This window comes from Lactuca virosa, chromosome 8 (assembly GCF_052849685.1).
Source record: "Lactuca virosa cultivar CGN04683 chromosome 8, Lactuca_virosa_CGN04683_v6, whole genome shotgun sequence".
Lineage (NCBI taxonomy): Eukaryota > Viridiplantae > Streptophyta > Magnoliopsida > Asterales > Asteraceae > Lactuca > Lactuca virosa.
This window is the reverse complement of record NC_136433.1, coordinates 53,492,475-53,513,360: the sequence shown is the minus strand read 5'-3', so window position 1 is coordinate 53,513,360 and position 20,886 is coordinate 53,492,475. Positions and strand designations below refer to the sequence as shown.

At 39.6% G+C, this 20,886-nt stretch overlaps 1 protein-coding gene across 1 annotated transcript in view; it reads right to left on the bottom strand.

The window, feature by feature from the left end:
- LOC145130350 (uncharacterized) overlaps positions 1-19,102 on the bottom strand; it is a 48,518-nt gene extending 29,416 nt beyond the window's left edge. Inside the window, exons 1-4 of the mRNA XM_079065164.1 lie at positions 18,235-19,102; positions 17,518-18,138; positions 17,006-17,400; positions 16,550-16,852 (exon numbers count right to left, since the gene is read on the bottom strand). Coding sequence (XP_078921290.1) covers positions 16,550-16,852; positions 17,006-17,400; positions 17,518-18,138; positions 18,235-19,102 — 2,187 coding nt within the window. The remainder of the gene's footprint in view (positions 1-16,549; positions 16,853-17,005; positions 17,401-17,517; positions 18,139-18,234) is intronic.
- Between the last annotated feature and the right edge of the window lie 1,784 nt (positions 19,103-20,886).

Below are 20,886 nucleotides of genomic sequence, written 5' to 3'. Positions count from 1 at the left end.
TTGCATCTATGCCAAGCTCTTATATCGATTTCTCGGTACAAACACTCTGATATCGGTCTTGAGTATGCTTAGGTACCAAGATATTTGCACCTATTCTGAGGAAGAATATTCTAGGCATAATAGGGTCCTTTCCGTGAACATTTTGGTGAATTCTGTCACCGAATCTGTGGTTTGCTTGAGCGATAAGCATTCCTGAGCTAGTCTCTCCCTCTTTGTAAGTGGAACATATTCTTCCCTAAACTTTTCCACAAACTGTTCCCATGTCATTGCACTCTTCTTAGCAGGTGAATAGTCCATCATGAAAAAATTCCAGTAGTCTTTCACCCCATGGCGGAGAAGATTCTATGTATACGTGAACTTGAGGTTGGTTAGTCAAGAACAAGTGTATAAGCATCCTTCTACGTTGGAGATCCACCTCATCCTCATCGAAACGATTGGATCCCTAGTACCTTTAATTTCCGAGGGTTTAGTGTTGTTGAACTCTCTATAGGGCTTCTCCTTCTCCCTAGGCGAGGTTGCGGAAGCAACGACAACAGTGGCTTCTGAGGTGGCGGTTCTAGCTAGGGCGACATACCGTTCTTCGAACATGGAGATTAGTTCGGTTTTAATAGATCCGAACATCTATGGAATCATTTCTCGTACGGCGACTGATACTGCTGCTTATATCCAGTGGCGAATGTCAGTCTTGCTTGGTCCTGATCCTTCCAATCCAGAATCCGAACCGCTTCCTCTTGTGATCATTACCATTCTTGAAATACAGATGGGGCTAGATTAATACGAATTTATAAACTATTTTGGGGTAACGATCGGTCCTCTCTAGCTTCTTAGTGACTTTGTGATTCTTCTAGATCCACGTATGAACCCAGTATTACCGGTAGCACAGACCCTTATACAACATTCCATACCTGTTTATACTAATTTCAAGAACTATTCCAACATTTCTAAGTTACTACGCTCTCCTATAGACATGCCTTTTTACACACACAATGCTCAAGGGTCTAACTACTCTCTTTCCTAGACATTTGTAGGTTCTTATGTTTCTACCAATGTACTATTATATGTCATATTATACTTCCTAGACTCTCCTTCTAGGATTCCTTCCGCTTCACTGTACTATCAGTCAGGGAAGAGCTTCTACTAATATTAACTAATTATCGGACGAATACGATTACATGCCTAAAAAATAAACAGTCTGTCGATTAAAAGATTTGACACTACGGCGGTTAGACTTAAACGAGAGTTGCGCAATAGCGCCAAACCAAGTAATTTAAAACTATTTAATTTTGGGAGCATGCAATGTAACCTACTTGTCTCATAACTAATTAATATCAGTATATGTCCTAAACAAAAATTAACAAGCAAACCCCTAGGATATAAGTGATCATAAGTATCAGGTGAATTCTAAAAAGATCCTTAGCCTTTATACTAACATGCATTTCTAACAGTTCATATATCAACAAATATAATGAATATGCATATTTTGGGAATCACTTTACTTTCTGAGATTTGGTTGACTGTACGCATCACATTCTTTCCTTTTTGTGTTATTCCTTTTTATGAAAAGATTTGTTAATTACTCAGATCCTTAGTTTGAGTCTGGAATCACACGAGTGTTCATCCAGTTCACTCAAACAACGGCTTTGATATGAACTTGTTACATTCTGTATTTTAAACCCATTTTTTTCATTTTAATTTACTAAAATATATTAGAGTGTGATTTCATTATGCGGAAACATGTAGTGAATGCGCGTGTGTACAGTCGAACGTTGTTCTTCTCATAAAGTACCTGAAAAACATTTATAACAATTGGGTAAGCGCTAGACTTAGTGAGTTCCCAAAATATACCATATACTGTCACAATACACATACATGCATACAAATAATGGCTTTATTTTATACTTACGACCTACACGCCATTTCGTCTTCAACACAAGTCTATGTATACTTACGACCTTAATGTCATTTCGTAACACAGGTCTTTTTGTACTTACGACCTACACGCCATTTCGTTAACATGTGGGCCTATAGGCTCCTGACCTCTTTGTCGTTCCGCCATCATTCCCTAATTAATTTTCAATAACTTTTAAGCATATCAATAATCACACACATAGATATTGCATATTTGGCTCTACTAATACATGCACATAGAAACTATACTATAGGCTCTATACTACTGGTTCCTATATCCAAAAACACAAAGATATATATTTGAGTACATAATATAGTGAGATGAACTCACTTGGATAGTTTCTACAAAGATTAACATTTATCCGGACGATCCCACTGACGAGCAACGGACCTAGCGAGTATTAACCTATAATATTATACCTTATTAGATTTAATAGAAATTTGGTAACGTAAGCTAGACAAATCACTAATCCCAATGAATATCGATATCTTTATAAAGTAAGGATTAGCCTGGCAGAACAGGTGGGAGACAGGACCATTTCAGCATATAGCCTTTTTGAAATACAACAACCAAGCCAATGTGACTATTCTAGACACCTCCCCCGTAAGTAGATCAATCACTATTATGGATTAGAATTAATGATAAATCTTATTTATAGGTTCATAATAAAGACTTATGACTATAAATATAAGTTACACTGAAAGCAAAAAAGTGTAGCTTAACTTATATAGGTTTTAGTGAAAACCGGGAAAACGTAGGGACAGAAATTCGAAAGCGAAAAGCTTCTATTTTCCGGACTCCTAAACCCCTCAAAACCTTGCTAAATACCCTAGGGACACCGCAAAGTTTGATATAAAGTAATATGAAGGTTGGAGAGTGTTTTGGGTAAGATTTGGGTGATAAACAAAGTGAAAAACGCAACATATATAGGCCATGGGCGTGCGTGCCGCGCACAATCACAGGGCACACCAGATACATGGGGTACGCTAACTCCTTTCCCCCTTTTGCCACGTGTCGCGATCTAATTCAGCCACATCCTCCCTTTTAGAACCTCTCCATGTGTCCAAATATTTTAGCACCACATGTCACAATCTTATGTATCAATGTCTTGGAACGAAGGGGCTGTCCTGACAATGCCACGTGGCACTCTCGTGGTGACACGTCATTGCACACGCCAAAAACTTCTCGCGCGTGATTCTACAGATTTTCAAAATGGTGTAACTTCTACAAACGAGCTCCGCTTTTAACGTTCTTTATGTCCCCAGAAAGCACTCAAAACGATCTACAAATTTCATTTAGATCCCAACAGCTACTTCTCAATCAATAAAAAAATTATATTTTTTTATAGGCTTAGGTTGTTAGAGATCGCTGTAGAAAGCATAACACCTACATACAAACTCCGTTTCCAATTATTTTTATTTTGACATAATCATATCGACGGGATCTTCAATTCCGGTTTATATTATTTGCCTAATAATCTATCAATATAAGATTTGATTTCTGTGCCCGCATTGCCGTGCTCGAACTTCAAAAAATCATAACTTCCTCTTACGAAGTCAGATATGGACGTTCTTTATATGCACACTCTCGGTTTAACAAATACTATGACTTTCATTTAGATCTCTTAGGATAAATGTGATTTATCAAAAATTCATTTCTACGATACGCAGAGTCGCGTCGGATTAATTGCAAAACTTCAAAAAAGTATAAATTCTTCATATGAAGTCGCATTTAAGCATTCTATATGTCTACGAAAATCGTTTCGACATGTCCTACATGTTTATGATGATTACTTGGGCTAAAGTGTAATATATTTCTACTTCAAATTTTATAAAAAATGGTTTATATTGAATCCTATGGAACGGTAAAAATAGGGTATTACATATAAGTTAAACTTAAAGCGTAGCAAGTGTAGCCTATCTTACAAAGAGTTTCTGGCAAAAACCCGAAAAGTCGTGGGCAGGACCTCGATATAGAGCATCGCTAAAGTATTCCAAAATCCATAAAGGTCAGAGTCGAGGGGTGGGTGGTCTCCAGAGAGTTTAGAGTGAAGAAAATGTGAGGAAAGAGTGCGAACCAGAGATATCTATTTATAGTAACGATGCATGCCGCAAATTATAGGTGCACGTCGCACAGTAGAGTAACATCGATCTATTCGCTGTCGGCCACATTTTTAAAACCCCTATGATCCACATTGGGCCTTCTATAAGTTGCACGCCGTGCTCTTTGTGCGCACTGTGCAAAATGTGGATTTTATAAATTCCATATCTTCTTCATACAAGCTCGATTTTCGACGTTCTTTACATCCACGAATAGCTATCGACGAGATATACATGTTTCATTTAGACTCTATCGGCTAGCTCTCACTTATTTATAAATTTATAATTTTATAGGCTTAGACTATTAAAGTCCGTATAAAAATCATAACTCTCTCTTATGATATCCGTTTTTTTGACCATCTTTAAATTGACGGATAGGTATTGACGAGATGTTAAACTTTCATTTTGATCATTTTTCCTAAAAATCCGCCGATCTTAATTTAAGTTTGTGTATCCATACTGCTACACTGTAACTTTTAAAAATCACAACTTCATCTTATGAAGTCAGATTTGGACGTTCTTTATATGCACCATTTCGGTTTTGTGATTACTACAACGGTCATCAAGACTATTTATCCTAAATAGAATTCTATGAACTATGTTTATTTATATGACTGATTGATTATACTATAAGGCAAAAATAGGTTGTTACAACTCTCCCCCACTTATAGATATTTCTTCCCCGTAATTCTTTTCCTAACCCAGTTTAAGATAATGCCTACACATGATCCTATTGGGATATTAAGAGATTGACCTATTATCTGGCCAATGTTTTCCGCATCGAATTCGTTCATTTATACTTATTTATCTGTAGAACTTCGTATTCTACTTTAGACGTACTCCCAGGCTCCTCGTCAAGTCTTCCAAAACTGCAAACGGCTATATTTTTAGGAAAATCCCTCTAAAGGCTTTATGTTATATTTTTAAAACACACAAGAACCTAGATTACAAACGGTTTCTTTACCTAGTTCAGGAGTTCCAACATCCAGAATTTTAACCAAAACTACTATAGTGGGTTTATTGGCTTAAGAACACTAAAACCAATACTCTAATATTGGCGGCAGACTCATAATAAAGCTTTCTTATCTTTCAACCTACTAGGTTTTACCGAACACTAGGTCACCAATAACCTTCTCTCAAGGTTCTAACTAGTCTTCCAATATCAGGGTACAACTATTGTTCGCACAATTTATTCATAAAGGAACTCAATCTTAATCCTTCCTTGATAGCTACTTATCATAACAGATCTTTGTTATTTAAACTTTTGACAATACAGCCGATCCAAGTTCCTTAATCTTTGTCGCATAAATGCTAAAGTATAAATGTCGTTCTGTGTCGTCCCAGGAATGTTAACCTTTGATCCTAGTTTCCTATTAATTGATACACTTATTGTTTTAAGGAATAACTAACTAAACACGTAGTTTATTCTGACATCTAAAGTAACACTGGAGTATTACCTTATACTTAACGGGCATAGTCTTTTTAGAACGGTCTCCTATAATGTGTATCTAATCGTACTCATGAAAACACTCTATCCTTTGATGTCGATCCTACTGCTAAAATCCTTTGGGATGGGTTAATTAAATTATTACATTGGCTGAAATCAAATATCTAAGGCTGGTGTATCCTTTGAGTACTTGATGCTATATATAGAAAACTATAACACATATTGAATCCTTGATCCTTTACTGCGAGGATGAATTCCTTATTCGTGGAAGTACAAACCTTGATGGTTCTCTTGGCTATCAGAGGCGTACCTAGGAGTTTGGCCAAATGCAAAATCCTATCAGACACTTGGAAGGAAATACCAACCTTTCCTCGAGAAGAAAGAAACCCATAGCCTATGGGTAATCTAACAAAAGTCTTCTTACTTTTGTTACTCGCACAACGAACTTGAAGTTAACAAGCTCTGCCTATTCATGTTTCAATGCTCTTGGACCTTGATGTTGGAATCGAAAGTGGAATTGTTCTTCGCACTTTATCCTTAATGGTCGGTTTCCACCACTTGGGTTCGACCCATCGTCTACTGCTTCTCGTGTCTAGCGGAAGCCGAATTTGGCCTTGATTACATGATTTGTAGCTCCTTTTGACTTTGAAGAAACTAATGTTTTTCATATCAGATATACTTTGACATTCTCTTAGAAGTACTACTAACTGTGCCTACCATAAGCGGTTTTCTTACATGGCATGACCAAAACCTGATAAGTTCGTGATAAGCACAATGTTACCTAAAAAACGCACTGATGCAGACACATAAGTGATGGCTTTGAAGAACTATGACAATCCTATGGTGCACATACAACCTTAATGCTTTTGATCTAAGTTTTCTCAAGTTATACATGCAATTTTCTTTTATCCAAAGCATAAACCCTAACTAGCATACAATTTTGAGATTTACAACATAAAAACAAGTTAGATGAATACATCTTTGTTGTAGCTTGTAGAACTTGGCTTTTCAGGAGCTTAGTACCTCAAATGTGATACCTCAAATAAGTCACAAACACCAAGAACAATGGAGGATTATAAGAGAGTGGCTAGGAGGCACCAAAAATCGGTCAGGGTTTCTTCTTGGAAGTCTTGTCCGATTTTGAGAGTGTTAGGGGTTAAATTTATAGTGTGGAATTCCTAGGGTTTTAACTTGTAAACCCTAATTCATTCACTTAGGCCTTTAAGAAATCCAATAACCCATATGATAGGCCCTTTGGACTAAACCTTCATGGACTCTCACATAGATTTAGACCATCCCTAATCAATATGGATCATTAGCCCAAACTATATGTATTACTGATTTACCTAATCAGTTCCCGTTAATTTAATTAGTCTCTTTTGATCACCAAATTAATTCCAAATTAATTCCTGATCAATACCAATTAAATAATATGATTTCTCAATTAATATATTATTCTTATAATATATTAATAAATCACAAATAACCTCTTTCTCAAATATCCATCCAATCAAATTGCTCTGGTAAAGGCAACCCAAAAGGACCATGCTAATATCGGGTCAAGTGCATACCAGTTATAGTTATGGGCTTAGACACCTAATCCAATAGTCTCCCACTTGGATAAGTCTAATAACTATAACTACCAATGCAATTTCAAAATCCGATCAAAATTCGTAGCTCAAAAACTGCTTTCCAACTCTGATCTAGTCAATGACTCGTCCTTTAGATAAGGGATCAAATATTCCTCCATTCTACAAGATATCGTATGGACATGAGACATGGATTTAAAATCATTCTCTCTATCCATGTGTTGTATCCCGATTTCTGATTTATGACTACGGACTTCAGACTACAATTAAACACAACAACTTAGTCCAGGCCCGACCAAGCGCTTAGGGTGTCATCACTAAATCATCGAGGGGCCCACATATATCACTTTTATCCCTCTTAGGATAAAAGGAACGGATAAACTTCGACTCATATGCTTGTATTATTTACTCATCAAATCACACATAACAATACATTTTAAAACATCAAGTTACTGATGCGTTTACGTATTATCAATGTGCAACCGACTGGTAAACAACAACTATACGTCTCCGTTTCAAGAATATAAGAAAATATCATCTCACAATCACTCGTGATAAAATCCATGAAGTGATTTATATGAGCGTGGGTTTAATCCAATACTCAAATCCAATTTCAGGAGTAATCATGAACACTGCAGCAAACTTGTACCATGTCTAAGCATTTAGACAATCTACAGTTAGATTCATGACAATCTTACCACATTACTTACTTCCAAAGTATGACCGACTGTGGATGTTTGAATAACCTAGTCATTCGGGAAGTAAAAGATGTGAAGTGAAACACAAGAATAATATAATCCAATATGGTCTCAAAACTTTTGAATATAAATAAAACACTTATTATTTAATCACCATATTAACTAGACCTTATTCATTGTATAATGTTTTGACTAATCAACTTAACACTTGAACTTAAAACAATAGTCATCCCATGCTCCAAGCATGCACACTATGTTTATCTATGGTCCTTCCTTTGTGAAATAAATCAATTGAACACATTTCCAATGATGCTCATTTCACAATTCCCTAATCCTTATAAGTGTAAGAATACAGAATTCTTCCCACAATTAGAATGTGTTAGATTCTAAACTATCATGCAATGACCCTTTTGTAATGTCAAGACCCCACAGTCACAAAGACTTTGCCAATGATATTACAAATTATTCCACTAGAGATTGATAATAAAACAATTCCATGGAAGCGAAGTCTCAAATTCAAAGTACATTCCTTTGAACATCCTTCTTGCATGAAAGTTCCAAACCTACACATAGATTCTCAATATCCAACTCCTATTATGGAAACGTGTCCATATTTTCCATATGACAATTCATTCTTAATAGAATCCTATCTATTCATAATAATGTCAATATGGTCCATCCATTACTATACTTCCAATTGTCCTTCAGCAACCAATCCTTGGCAAACCTTAGATCGTCCATGACGGCTGTTTAACTACTTTAGTCATATCTAGTTCTGGTCCCCTTTCTTTCTTAATACCCCAGGCATTTGGAAAAATCAGAATACTTTAACATTATAGCATATGCAATCGATCCTCTACCTGAAGCATATGGGATACGATTCATAATGTCTTACATATGATACTTTATCGGTGTCTTGCTATAATATTTCCATATATAGAATTTCTAATGTTGAAATATTTAAACATTACATTCATATAGATCCATGACTAAGTTCCATTAAAATTTCAATCTAAGCTTTTAGATTTGAAATGAAGTATAAGTATCCTCTCCCTTAAATCTTACTATAGCGAAACAACTTTTCAAACTTTACAACTTTGCAAATTAAAACTTTGTTTCCTATAAATAGCATTGCTAACTCGCAACACTTAACGTAATAATTGTGCCCCCACTAGCATAATAATTACATTCTTACTAGCATAAAACTTATGCTCCCACTAGCTTTGACATGTACCCAGAAATCAACTGGACTTCTAGAAATCAATACTTATTGACTTTCTTACCAAAGTTCAGATTTATGATACGTGGTGCTTTGATAAGACTTTATGTAGGCTTCTCAAACTCATACACCTTTCCTTAGATATCTCATATATGTGTCTAAACTATTTCAGAACTTACAGCAGTAAGTCCCGAGTGTTCAGATTATTTTCCATTTCTCACAATTCGAACTATGAAGAGGGATGATGTAATCATAATCTAATTTGAGAATGCAATTAACACAACTACTATCTTTTTAAAGCTACTTAGTGAAAGCGTTTCCTCACAATCCTTTTATGAAGCAGAGAGAAACCTTCGCCACTTAGACTTTATGGTGGTTGTTGAGGCCAACAAAAATAAATAACCCTAAATCTTTTACACCAAAATAGTGTATAGTGGTAAAGGGGTCGATCCACGGAGATTGGTTCAATTTATAACTCTATGGAAAATCTCTTTGCAAAAGTACTTGTAAAATGACAATAAAATAAAAATGGGGGGTTTTTAATTCTTTTCGATTGTTTGACGAAATTAAAACTAGCTAGAATGAAATTATGACAAGTAAACAAGTAAAAGATTGACTTAAATTCAATGAAGTAGAATTGGTTGATTTCGGGGTACACCTCATGGATGATATGATTGACTTATCATTAGACTTAATGGAATAACACTTGTGAATTGGTTTAACTTGGCTATAGCAATTCATAAGCACAAATTGCCTCAACTCTTCTTAGAAATAAAAATGGTTAGAGGAGCTCTTAACACATTTCCTTAATTGAAGTCACAAAATCAATGAAGCATAAAATCTTGTGAAAATCAATTAGCTTTAAGTTATAAGAGTTACCAAGTCCAAAAGATAATCAAATGCTTACATTATCATTATGGAGGAAACATTTCCATGGTCTAAATGAAATGAAAACAAACATATAAACCATTTGTTGCTTACTAATTTGAAGATCCATTACTTAACCAAGAAATTAGTCAACAAAAACAAGCATTCATTCATCCAAGCTCATGATCAAAGATAAATAAACACAACAAGATGTTTAACTAGAAAACATTTCCATAAACTTCAAACACAATGTAATGATAAGTCTTCAAAGCAAATAATCATCCATGGGTTAAACCCTAATCAACCAAATGAAAGTTTAGCCAAGCATGGCCAAAGTAAAAGAAAAGCAATATAGTTTAGTGGTATCAAACATTGTCTTAGATGCAAGATGAAAAGAAATTACACTATTCTTCCAAAAAAGTTCTTCAAGTCTTTAAAAGGCACATCTTTTTGAGAGAATATGGTATATGTTCTATCAAGTGTTATCTCCCAATAATGGCTCCAATCTCCAGCAAAAGGGAGCTGATTTCCGGATTCAAAAAGGTGCCAAAAGCCACCCACCAAACTTCCACAAATAGAGTCAACAAGTCAAACCCGGAATCAGCTCAGAACAATTCACGAGGACCGCGTAAGAGTCCACGCGGACCGCGTGGGTCACGCTGAATATGAGACTTGGGCCATTAATCATGCGTTCTATCCCAATCTTCAATTCTTCAACTTCAGCCCACAATCATAACTCTTTAAGGCCTATTTGTGCCATTCCAAAGCCTTCTAATGATTGACCCAATACTCCTTCAATTTTCTTGTAGCTCGATTCTGCGTCGCCTCATCATCATCATTGTTCATAAATTAAGTCCAAATTGATTTCTTCTTTATGCAAGCACCAAGCTCAATCGCACCACTCCAAATCCACAAGCAAACCGCAAGCCTCCACAAGTCCCGCACCCTTCTAAGCCACCAATAAAGAAAAGTCTTCGATAAATCCTGCAAATAAGCTCAAAAGACTGGAAAGCACCCGGTAAAGGAGAAAAATAACAAAAAGAGAAAATATGCATGAAGATTAACTAAAATGAGATGATTTAACTAAAAATAAACTACGAAAAGAAGTAATAAAATGAAGCTATCAAATCACCGCAAGCTTGAACCTTACTTGTCCTGAAGTAAGACAAGACTAAAATGAACTTGGGACGAACTACTCTAAAAATAAAAAGAATGGACAGAACCATGGAACCTGTTCGACATTAGTCAACATGGTCAGATTTGATCTCGCTGCTATCTCACGACATTTTCATCCGATGACAATGGGACCATAAACCACAGCCAGGACAACTCCTCTAGGTGAGTAAGGAGGGATGGTCAGTCGCAGCCTCAATGGAACATGCATACAATGAAGAACATCTGTAGTAGGGAGAAAGCAACTAGATGGGCTCGGGTGGAGCTCTTCTTTAAGTGCACACTCTGATCACACGTCCGCCGGTTTCTCTCATGTGTAACTAGGTTTAATCGCTCGGGCACCATTGTGGGAATCGGCTCACTTAGTGTTGGCCCAAACCTCCCGTAGTATCCGACTCGACAGTCTCCCTAACATCACCAATTTGCGAAAAAACAACTCGATCTATATACAATAAAACAAGCCTATACAAATGAATATCAAACGCCGGATGACCAAAATGTTGGAAAAAATTTTCAATAATTGAACCGGTCACCTATTTAAGATAGTTGCAGCTGGAAATTCGCATGCTATTCTTTTTTTTTTTAAACTTCTTGAAGGTAATGTATTAACAATCGAAATTTTTAACAAGAAAACCCTTTGACTCAAAATTTGGTTCCCAAAAATGTGTAAGCGGAACCGAAAGGGTAGTAATATAATCCGAATGGTCCAAGTGTGAAAATGACCATGTGTGGAGCATAAAGATGTAACGTAAGCTCCTTTTCAAACTTGTGATTTTTAAAAAATGATGAAAATGTCCAAATGTGGACTGAAAGACTCTCTAGAATCCTAAGAAAATCGCAAAAAGATATGGTGATGTAAAGAGACCGGATATGGATTCTACTCGGGGACAAGCACCAGTGCTTCATCCTAACGGTTCAAACATGATCAAGTGTGATCCTCTCGGCGGCATGGACCGCGGGGCTAAGAACATTCGTTGCTTTAGTATATCCTACATTTGTTAGTATTGCATGCATAATTCTTCGTGAAACTACATGGCCATGATCACTTACCCTTTTAAGCTTCCAGCATCTGATCCCAAGTATGAAATCCCAAACTGCAGCTAGTGGTCCCGGTTCGATGGGTGAGATTACAACAAGATCCTGGACCAATAATGATACAATAACTATGAACCTGTTCCATGGCATTCAAGAGAGGGGGTGAGAATAAACAGAAAACAAAAATGCATGAATGCTAATGCCCTAAGCTAAATGTCATGCAAACATAAAAGATGAAAAATAAGAAAATAAAATCTTTTTGGGGTTTTATAAAAAAATGAATGCAATTTATACTAAAATGCTATGCAACCTAATTAAAATGCATGATAAATTAAAAAGAAAAAGGAATACCCCACCCCAAGCTTAGAAATAAGCATTGTCCTCAATGCTTGGGGCGAGGCGAAAGTACCTAAACCGGGGGATCGGGAGGATGATACGGGTATTGGGGGTAGGGATAAGGGTAAGGTGGAGGGGGATAAGGATGGGTGGGTGGAGGGTATGGATAGGGAGGCGGAAGTGGGATGTTCTCAAAATGGTTTTGGGATTGGTGCCATCCCCACATATGGTGCATTTGTTGGGACATGATTTGGTTTGAGACACAAAGAGTCTCGAACAGCTCGGCGAAATTGGGGGGGAGCGGGTAGTACCCGGGAGGGGCTTGTGGCTGGGCGTGCTGTGGACCATGGGTGGGCTCATCTCCGGGCTCGTCATCCATATGCATCTCGTCATCATCTTGATCCTGGAGCACATCCTCATTGACTAACTGAGTGATGGTCCTCGCTAGTCTCCACTGAGTGCGATCGTGGATGGTGAAGTTGGTGACTCGAGGGTCGGGAAGAACAAGATACCCGACCCCTTGAGGACAATAACATGTGAAGCTGCTCCTGTTCCTGCGACGGATGTGGTGCATGTTTATGAGAGCGCGCTCATCCAAAAGATTTTTGCTGTCAACAGGCTGGTATTCGTCTGGGAGCTCGATGTCAAGACCGCGAGCCAAAAGTGTGACAAATCCCCCAATGCAAATATCACCGGACGTTTTGGATCTCATGTGTGCGCATTTATGGAAAAAAATGAAGCAAAGTCCGGGATTGGGGGCCTGTCACGCCTCGTCATACACCAAAGGAAGAAGAGCTCATTTTTGGTGACCTGGCCTGCTTCTTTGCGGGCAAAAACTGTACACACCAAGATGCGATCGGCAATGCGGAGGCATGGGTGGATGATAGAGGTTGCTTTATCCCGACCGGAACACGAAAAGATACCCCCGGTGATCTCCGTCCAAAACGTCTCGTGGTTGAACTCAGCAGGTAGGCGTCGAAAGTTGTGGATGTGTTTGAAGAAGGCAAGCCCAAGATGTCGTTTATCGTTGCAAAATCGATGTACCTTCGGTCCCCTAGAAGTTGGAATGCGGCTTTCTTTTTTTCGCTATCGTACCCGCAATCGGCGAGAAACTCTCTAGTGGGGAGCTCGTAAGTGTGCGCACGAGGTTGAGAAGGTTTTCCCACCCGATGTTTCGGAACAATTGGGTGACCCCTTCAAGAACCCCTAACGATATGAGCGTGGGCCTGCACACGAACTTGGTGGATGCAACCTTTCTAGGCAAGCTCTTCGTGTAGTTGTCGGCTGCCTTGGCGTCCCGAAATCTTGGAATATCGGGAGCATCGCTTTGATTTCTAGCCAGGGCCTTGCCTCGGGCAGCAGTCGGGCGCTTCCTAGAGGTGGACATGGACTTCCTGCACGAAAAATAACCACTACACGAACCACAATTTCAACAAACGATATGTCAATCCAAATAACCAATTAACTCCCTATGGACTTCTAAAGCAATTCAACAATCAAAGCAAGAAATAATTCCTAAACTCATTTGATGCAATAGCATATGAACGGACATGCATCTTGATCAATTAAAATAAAGGAAAGAAAGTACACGTTTTTGTTGAAAGTTCAAAATTTGCGCGCGAAAATTCGGGATTTGAAAATCTTGCAACTCTCCACCCCAAGCTTTAAGCTTTGTTCAATATCCGGGAAGAAGCAATTTACCGCGAAAACCCGACGAATCCGACAATGGCTTGAAATTCCGGCGAAATTTTCCGGCGAGCTTCGGGAGATATTTTTGGTGGGGTTTGTAGCCTAGTCCAAGAGGAGTACAATGGTGGTGTCAGAATCACGAGAGGTGTCCGGAGTTGGCCGGAAAATGGCCGGAAAGTGGCGGTGGAGTGGTGGTGGCGCCCGAGCTACAGCAACAGATCGGACCGGTTTTTTTTTGCGGGGTTTGTAGAGCTTGGAAATTGGAGAAGAATGGCGGTGGTCTCACGAAATTCCGACCGGCGGTTTGACGGGAAATTGGATTTTAGTGGTGGAGATGGAGGTTCTCTAATGGAGGTTAAGGGAGAAGAATGGAGAAGAAGAAGGGAGGAAAAGGGCCGGCTGTTAAGTTTATTGGCTAAAAATCGCGGTCAACACTGGTCAAAACGAGTCAACGTTGGTCAACATCTCACGCCGAAGCGACTGCGAGTACACGCGGTCCGCGTGAATAAGCCCATATGTATTCTGAATTCCCTTTCACGACACGCGGTCGACTCCTGGCCTACAAACGGTCCGTTTGAATATTCACGCGGACAAGCTTCCGATAACACGCGGTCCGCGTGAATTTGACTGGAACTCTTCTGTTTTCGGGTGATGGACGCGGACGCTTTGAGGGACTATACGCGGTCCGTTTGAATATACACGCGGACGAGACCTTGAGTACACGCGGACCGCGTGTATTGGCTTTCCGTTTTCCCAAAATTTTTTTGCTTTTTGACCAATACGAACACCGGGCCCTCAAATCCAACATTCTTTTACAGCAAGAAGGAAAAAGAATAGATGTTAAATGCAAAAATGGATCATCTACGACATTTATTCGGAACTAGGAAAGACGAAAACTTTTAGTTTTCCAAAAATGCCCCTCTTTAACGTCTTTGGCGAGACGTCCTTCTAGCTTGATTCAGCACACCGCGACATCCAAATGGATGATTTCAAGAGCATTTGCATTAAAACCTTCATAGAATGGCTTCAATCGGTGCCCGTTGACTTTGAAGATTTGTCCCGTTTCTTCACTTTGGATTTCCACCGCCCCATGGTCAAAAGTCTTTATCACAACAAAAGGGCCAATCCATCTTGATCCAAGCTTGCCTGGAAATAACTTCAATCATGAATGGTATAGTAAGACCCTATGCCCCGGTTCAAAATGCTTCCGGGTGATGGACTTGTCGTGGAAGAGCTTCGCCTTCTCCTTATAAATCCTTGTGTTTTCATAGGAGTCGTTTCTCAATTCATCCAGCTCTTGGAGTTGAAGCTTCCTATGTCTCCCCGCCTCATCGATATTGTAATTACATTGCTTGTCCGCCCAAAATGCACGGTGCTCTAATTCGACGGGTAGATGACATGACTTTCCGAAAACCAACCTAAAGGGTGACATTCCTATCGGGGTCTTGTAAGCGGTCCGATAGGCCCATAAGGCATCATCAAGCCTTAAACTCCAATCTTTCCTTGTCGGATTCACTGTTTTCTCTAAAATACTCTTCACCTCACGATTCGAAACCTCCGCTTGACCGTTCGTCTGAGGGTGATAGGTTGTTGAAACACGGTGGATCACGTTGTACTTCTTCAATAAAGCCTCCATCATCTTGTTACAAAAATGCGTCCCTCAATCACTAATCAAAGCCCTGGGCACACCAAATCTCACAAAAACATTAGGCTTTAAAAACTCGGTAACCGTTTTGGCATCGTCCGATCTTGTGGCTTTGGCCTCAACCTATTTAGAAACGTAGTCAACCGCGAGCAAAATATAAATGTTGCCAAATGAGACGGGAAATGGGCCCATGAAATCAATCCCCCATACGTCAAAAATTTCACAAACAAGGATTGGATTTTGGGGCATTTGGTTCTTTTGCAAAATGTTTCCCGTCCTTTGGCACCGTTCACAACTTTTGCAAAACAAGTAACAATCGTGTGACATGGTTGGCCAAAATAATCCACACTCAAGGACCTTTCTCAAGGTCCGGCTAGGTCCGAAGTGTCCCCCACAAGCAAATTCATGACAGAATTGCAAAATGGATTGGTGCTCTTGTTGGGGTACACATCGCCTAATGATTTGATCGGGACAATGTTTCCACAAATAAGGTTCATCCCACACATAGTATTTTGCATCACTTTTCAACTTGTCTTTTTGAGCACGTGTGAATGTGTCGGGATACCTCTTCGTGACCAAAAAGTTAACGATATCGGCATACCAAGGAGTATATTGAGTGAGGGAAAAGAGATGCTCATCCGGAAACTCGTCCCGCAACGGGAGAGGAGTTTCATTTGAAGTGATCCGGCTTAGATGATCGGCAACAAGGTTCTCGCATCAGCTCTTGTCCCGGATTTCCAAATCAAATTCTTGTAACAATAAAATCCACCGGATGAGTCTAGGCTCTGCATCTTTCTTCGTCATCAAGTACTTAAGTGTTGCGTGATCCGAATACACTATGACCTTGGTACCAAGTAGGTACTGTCTAAATTTCTCCAAGGCGAACACTATGGCCAATAGCTCCTTCTCTGTAGTAGAGTAGTTGCTTTGAGCATTTTCTAGTGTCCTTGATGCATAGTAGATCACGTGGGAGGCCCTCCCACTCTTTTGACCCAAAACGGCGCCTATTGCATAGTTGCTTGCATCACACATGATCTCAAAGGGGAGATCCCAATTTGGTGCTTGCATGATGGGGGCGGATGTAAGCAACTCTTTGAGCTTGTCGAAAGCTTCTTTACACGCCTCGTTGAACTCGAAATCAACATCCTTTTGCAAGACTTGGCACATTGGTCTTGTTATCTTTGAAAAGTCCTTGATGAATCGTCGGTAGAAACCTGCATGGCCCAAAAAAGAACGAACTTCCCGAACACAAGTCGGGTAAGGTAAGCTTTGAATAACATCGATCTTGGCCTTATCTACCTCAATTCCTTTTTCAGACACAATGTGACCCAAAATGAGACCTTGACTCACCATGAAATGACATTTCTCAAAGTTTAAAACCAAATTTGTTTCAATGCATCTTTTCAAAAGTTTGGTGAGATTGGTCAAACATTCTTGAAACGAGTTCCCATATACCGTAAAGTCATCCATGAAAACTTCAATTATATTTTCAACATATTCTGAAAAGATACTAACCATACAACGTTGGAAAGTGGCCGGGGCGTTACACAATCCGAATGGCATTCTACGGTATGCGAAAGTGCCAAATGGACATGTAAAAGTTGTCTTTTCTTGGTCTTCCGGTGCCACCGGGATTTGGTGAAAATCGGAATACCCGTCGAGACAACAATAGTGAGATTTCCCGGCCAACCTTTCTAACATTTGGTCAATGAAAGGTAATGGAAAATGATCTTTTCGTGTGCTTGCATTGAGTTTGCGGTAGTCAATACATACTCTCCACCCGTTTTGCACACGGGTGGGGACCATCATACCTTTGTTGTTCTCGACCACCTTGATTCCCGTCTTCTTCGGCACGACTTGAACCGGGCTCACCCATTTGCTATCCGAGATTGGATAGATCATTCCAGCATCTAGGAGCTTCAAAATCTCTTTCTTGACCACTTCCATCATTGGCGGATTCAACCTTCTTTGCGCGTCTCTACTCGGCTTACAATCATCCTCCATTAAGATTTTGTGCATACAAGTGGAGGGACTCAAACCTTTGATATCCGCAATCGTCCAACCCATTGCCTCTTTATGTTCCCTCAACACCTTGAGGACCTGTTCTTCTTCACACTTGGTTAGGTGGGTTGAAATGATGACTGGAAGAGTCTCGTTGTCTCCCAAGTACGCATACTTCAAATGTTGAGGAAGAACCTTCAATTCTAATTCTGGCGGTTGGACAAGGGAGGGTGGCAATCTCGTGTGAGCTTGACGTAATTCAATTTGCTTCACACTAAATTGGGTGGTCATCTTGATCTCCAAATTGTTGACTAATCTTTCAATTTCGGGGTCTAGCGAGTAGAGCTTCAACTTCTTGGCTAATTTCGCACAATCAAACCCCTTGCTCAAAACCATCTCCAACATGTCATCATTAGACAACTCGAACAATTCTTGAGTTATTGGCTCAACAACATCAACAAAGTACAAGGATGAAACATCACTAGGATATCTCATGACATCATAAATATTAAAACTTATTGTTTCACCATCAAACTCCATTGTCAAACTTCCCGCATACACATCGATCTTCGTCCTAGCCGTCTTCGAAAACGGTCTCCCAAGCAAGATTAGAGCCGATTTGGAGGACACTTGCCCATCTAGATCAATCACATAAAAATCAGTCGGGAAGACCAATTGGTTCACTTGCACCAAAACATCTTCCAAAACAACTCTAGGAAAGACACTCGATTTGTCCGCAAGAGAAATTATGACACCGGTTTCACTTAGAGGTCCAACATTCAACGATTCATACACCGAATAGGGCATGACATTGATAGAGGCACCAAGATCAAGCATAGCACTACTAAAAGTGACATCTCCAATCTTGCAAGGGACCGTGAACATTCCGGGATCTTTACACTTGGGTGGAAGCTTCCTTTTTAAAACCGCAGATGCATTTTCGTTCATCGAGATTTTCTCATTTCCTTTCAACTTCCTCTTGTTGGTGCAAAGCTCTTTCAAAAACTTTGCATATCTCGGGATTTGCTTGATTGCATCAAGTAGAGGGATGTTTACTTCCACCTTTTGGAAGGTGTCCAAAATCTCTTTCTCCTCCATTTTCTTCTTTGAAGTTGCAAGTCGGGAGGGGAATGGCGGTAGAGTGGCTATTGGAGTCACTAGAGGGGTTGTCTTCTTTGGGACTCCGGCTTGTGCATCGTTCTTGACTATAGGTTCTTCAACGGGAATAACTTCTATTTCTTCCTCTTCATCTCTTGGCTTCTTCTTTGAACTACTCCCTCCGACTTGTTTGCCACTTCTCAAGGTCACCATATTGACATTTGGGTTCTTTTCGGTTTGAGAAGGCAATTTCCCACGGGACTCCAACTTGCTTATGGATGTAACTATATCTCCCATTTGTGCTTCTAGGTTGGAGATACTAGTTCTTGTCTCTTTTTGGAATTGTTGGGTACTAGTGGCTAAGGATTTGACAATGTCTTCAAGAGACATTCCGGAGCTACTTGGTTGAGATTGAGGAGGTTGTTAGTGATGTGGAGGGTGTGGTTTGGATTGATAGTGTGGTTGTGGATGTTGGTAGTGAGGTTGTGGTGGTGGATAGGAAGGTCTAACCAATGCATTTTGAGGCAATGGTCTTGGGTTGTAGCTCATGTTGGGATTTGGCTTCCAACTTGAATTGTAAGCGTTTTGGTAACCGGATGGCTTGTTGTTGTAATTTTGAAACTCTCCCGTGGCATTCACATGTTCCGCATGTTCTTGAAGAATGGGACACATATCCGTAGGATGTCCCATTGTTGCACATATTCCACAAACCATCACTTGTGGAGTTTGTCCCATGGCTAGCTTTTGGACGACGGATGTTAGATCTTTGATTTGAGACTCAAGATTTGATGTTCCCACTTCATTGACTGTGTGTTGTGTATCTCTTTTCATGTCTTGGCGCGGGCCAAAGTGTTGGGACTTCGCGGCTATGGTGTTGAAAAGTTGTCTTGTTTGTTGTGGAGTTTTACTAAAGACATCACCACCACTTGAGGCATCAACTAGTCTTCTCTCCATTGGCAACAATCCCTCATAGAAGTGTTGAATGAGGAGTTGTTCCGGAATTTGGTGTTGTGGGCAACTATAGCACAAGTTGTTGAACCTCTCCCAATAATCATGAAAAGTCTCATTTTGACCTTGGCGGATTCCACAAATCTCATTTCTAAGACTTGAGACTCTTGAAGTGGGATAGAACTTGTCAAGAAAAGCTCTTGCCATATCGGTCCATGAGTTGATTGACCCCGGTGGAAGATAAAATAACCAATCCTTTGCTCTATCGGCCAATGAAAAAGGGAATGCCCTTAGCTTGATTTGGTCATCGGTTGACCCTTGTGGCTTCATACTAGTGCAAATAATGTGGAACATCTTCAAGTGCTTATGAGGGTCTTCATTCTCCAATCCATGAAAAGTTGGGAGGTGATGGACTAAACTTGACTTCAATTCTGACCCTCCTTCCAAAACGGGATAATTGATACCGGTTGGAGTTTGTGTAACATCGGTTTCCATCATTTGCCTCAAAGTTCTTTCGGGAACTTCTCCTCCGTCCGCCATTGCAATTGGTTCAATAAGGGGGGGTTTTGTTGTAGAGGTGGTGTTTCGGGAATTTCTTGGCGAGGGTCGGGACTAGAATCGGGTTTCGTATCACTTGATGAAGCGGGTTCAACCTCCGGATCCCCGTGAGGATTAGAAGTTTGACCACGTTCAATTCGCTTTTCCTTCGCCAAACGCCTTGCTTCTTTTTCAATTTCTGGGTTGTAAATCAAGTCATCTGTACGTTGAGATCTGGGCATAGAGAAACAAATTGATTAAAAATAAACCATTCTCCGGCAACGGCGCCAAAATTTGGTGGTTGTCGAGGCCAACAAAAATAAATAACCCTAAATATTTTACACCAAAATAGTGTATAGTGGTAAAGGGGTCGATCCACGGAGATTGGTTCAATTTATAACTCTATGGAAAATCTCTTTGCAAAAGTACTTGTAAAATGACAATAAAATAAAAATGGGGGGTTTTTAATTCTTTTCGATTGTTTGACGAAATTAAAACTAGCTAGAATGAAATTATGACAAGTAAACAAGTAAAAGATTGACTTACATTCAATGAAGTAGAATTGGTTGATTTTGGGGTACACCTCATGGATTATA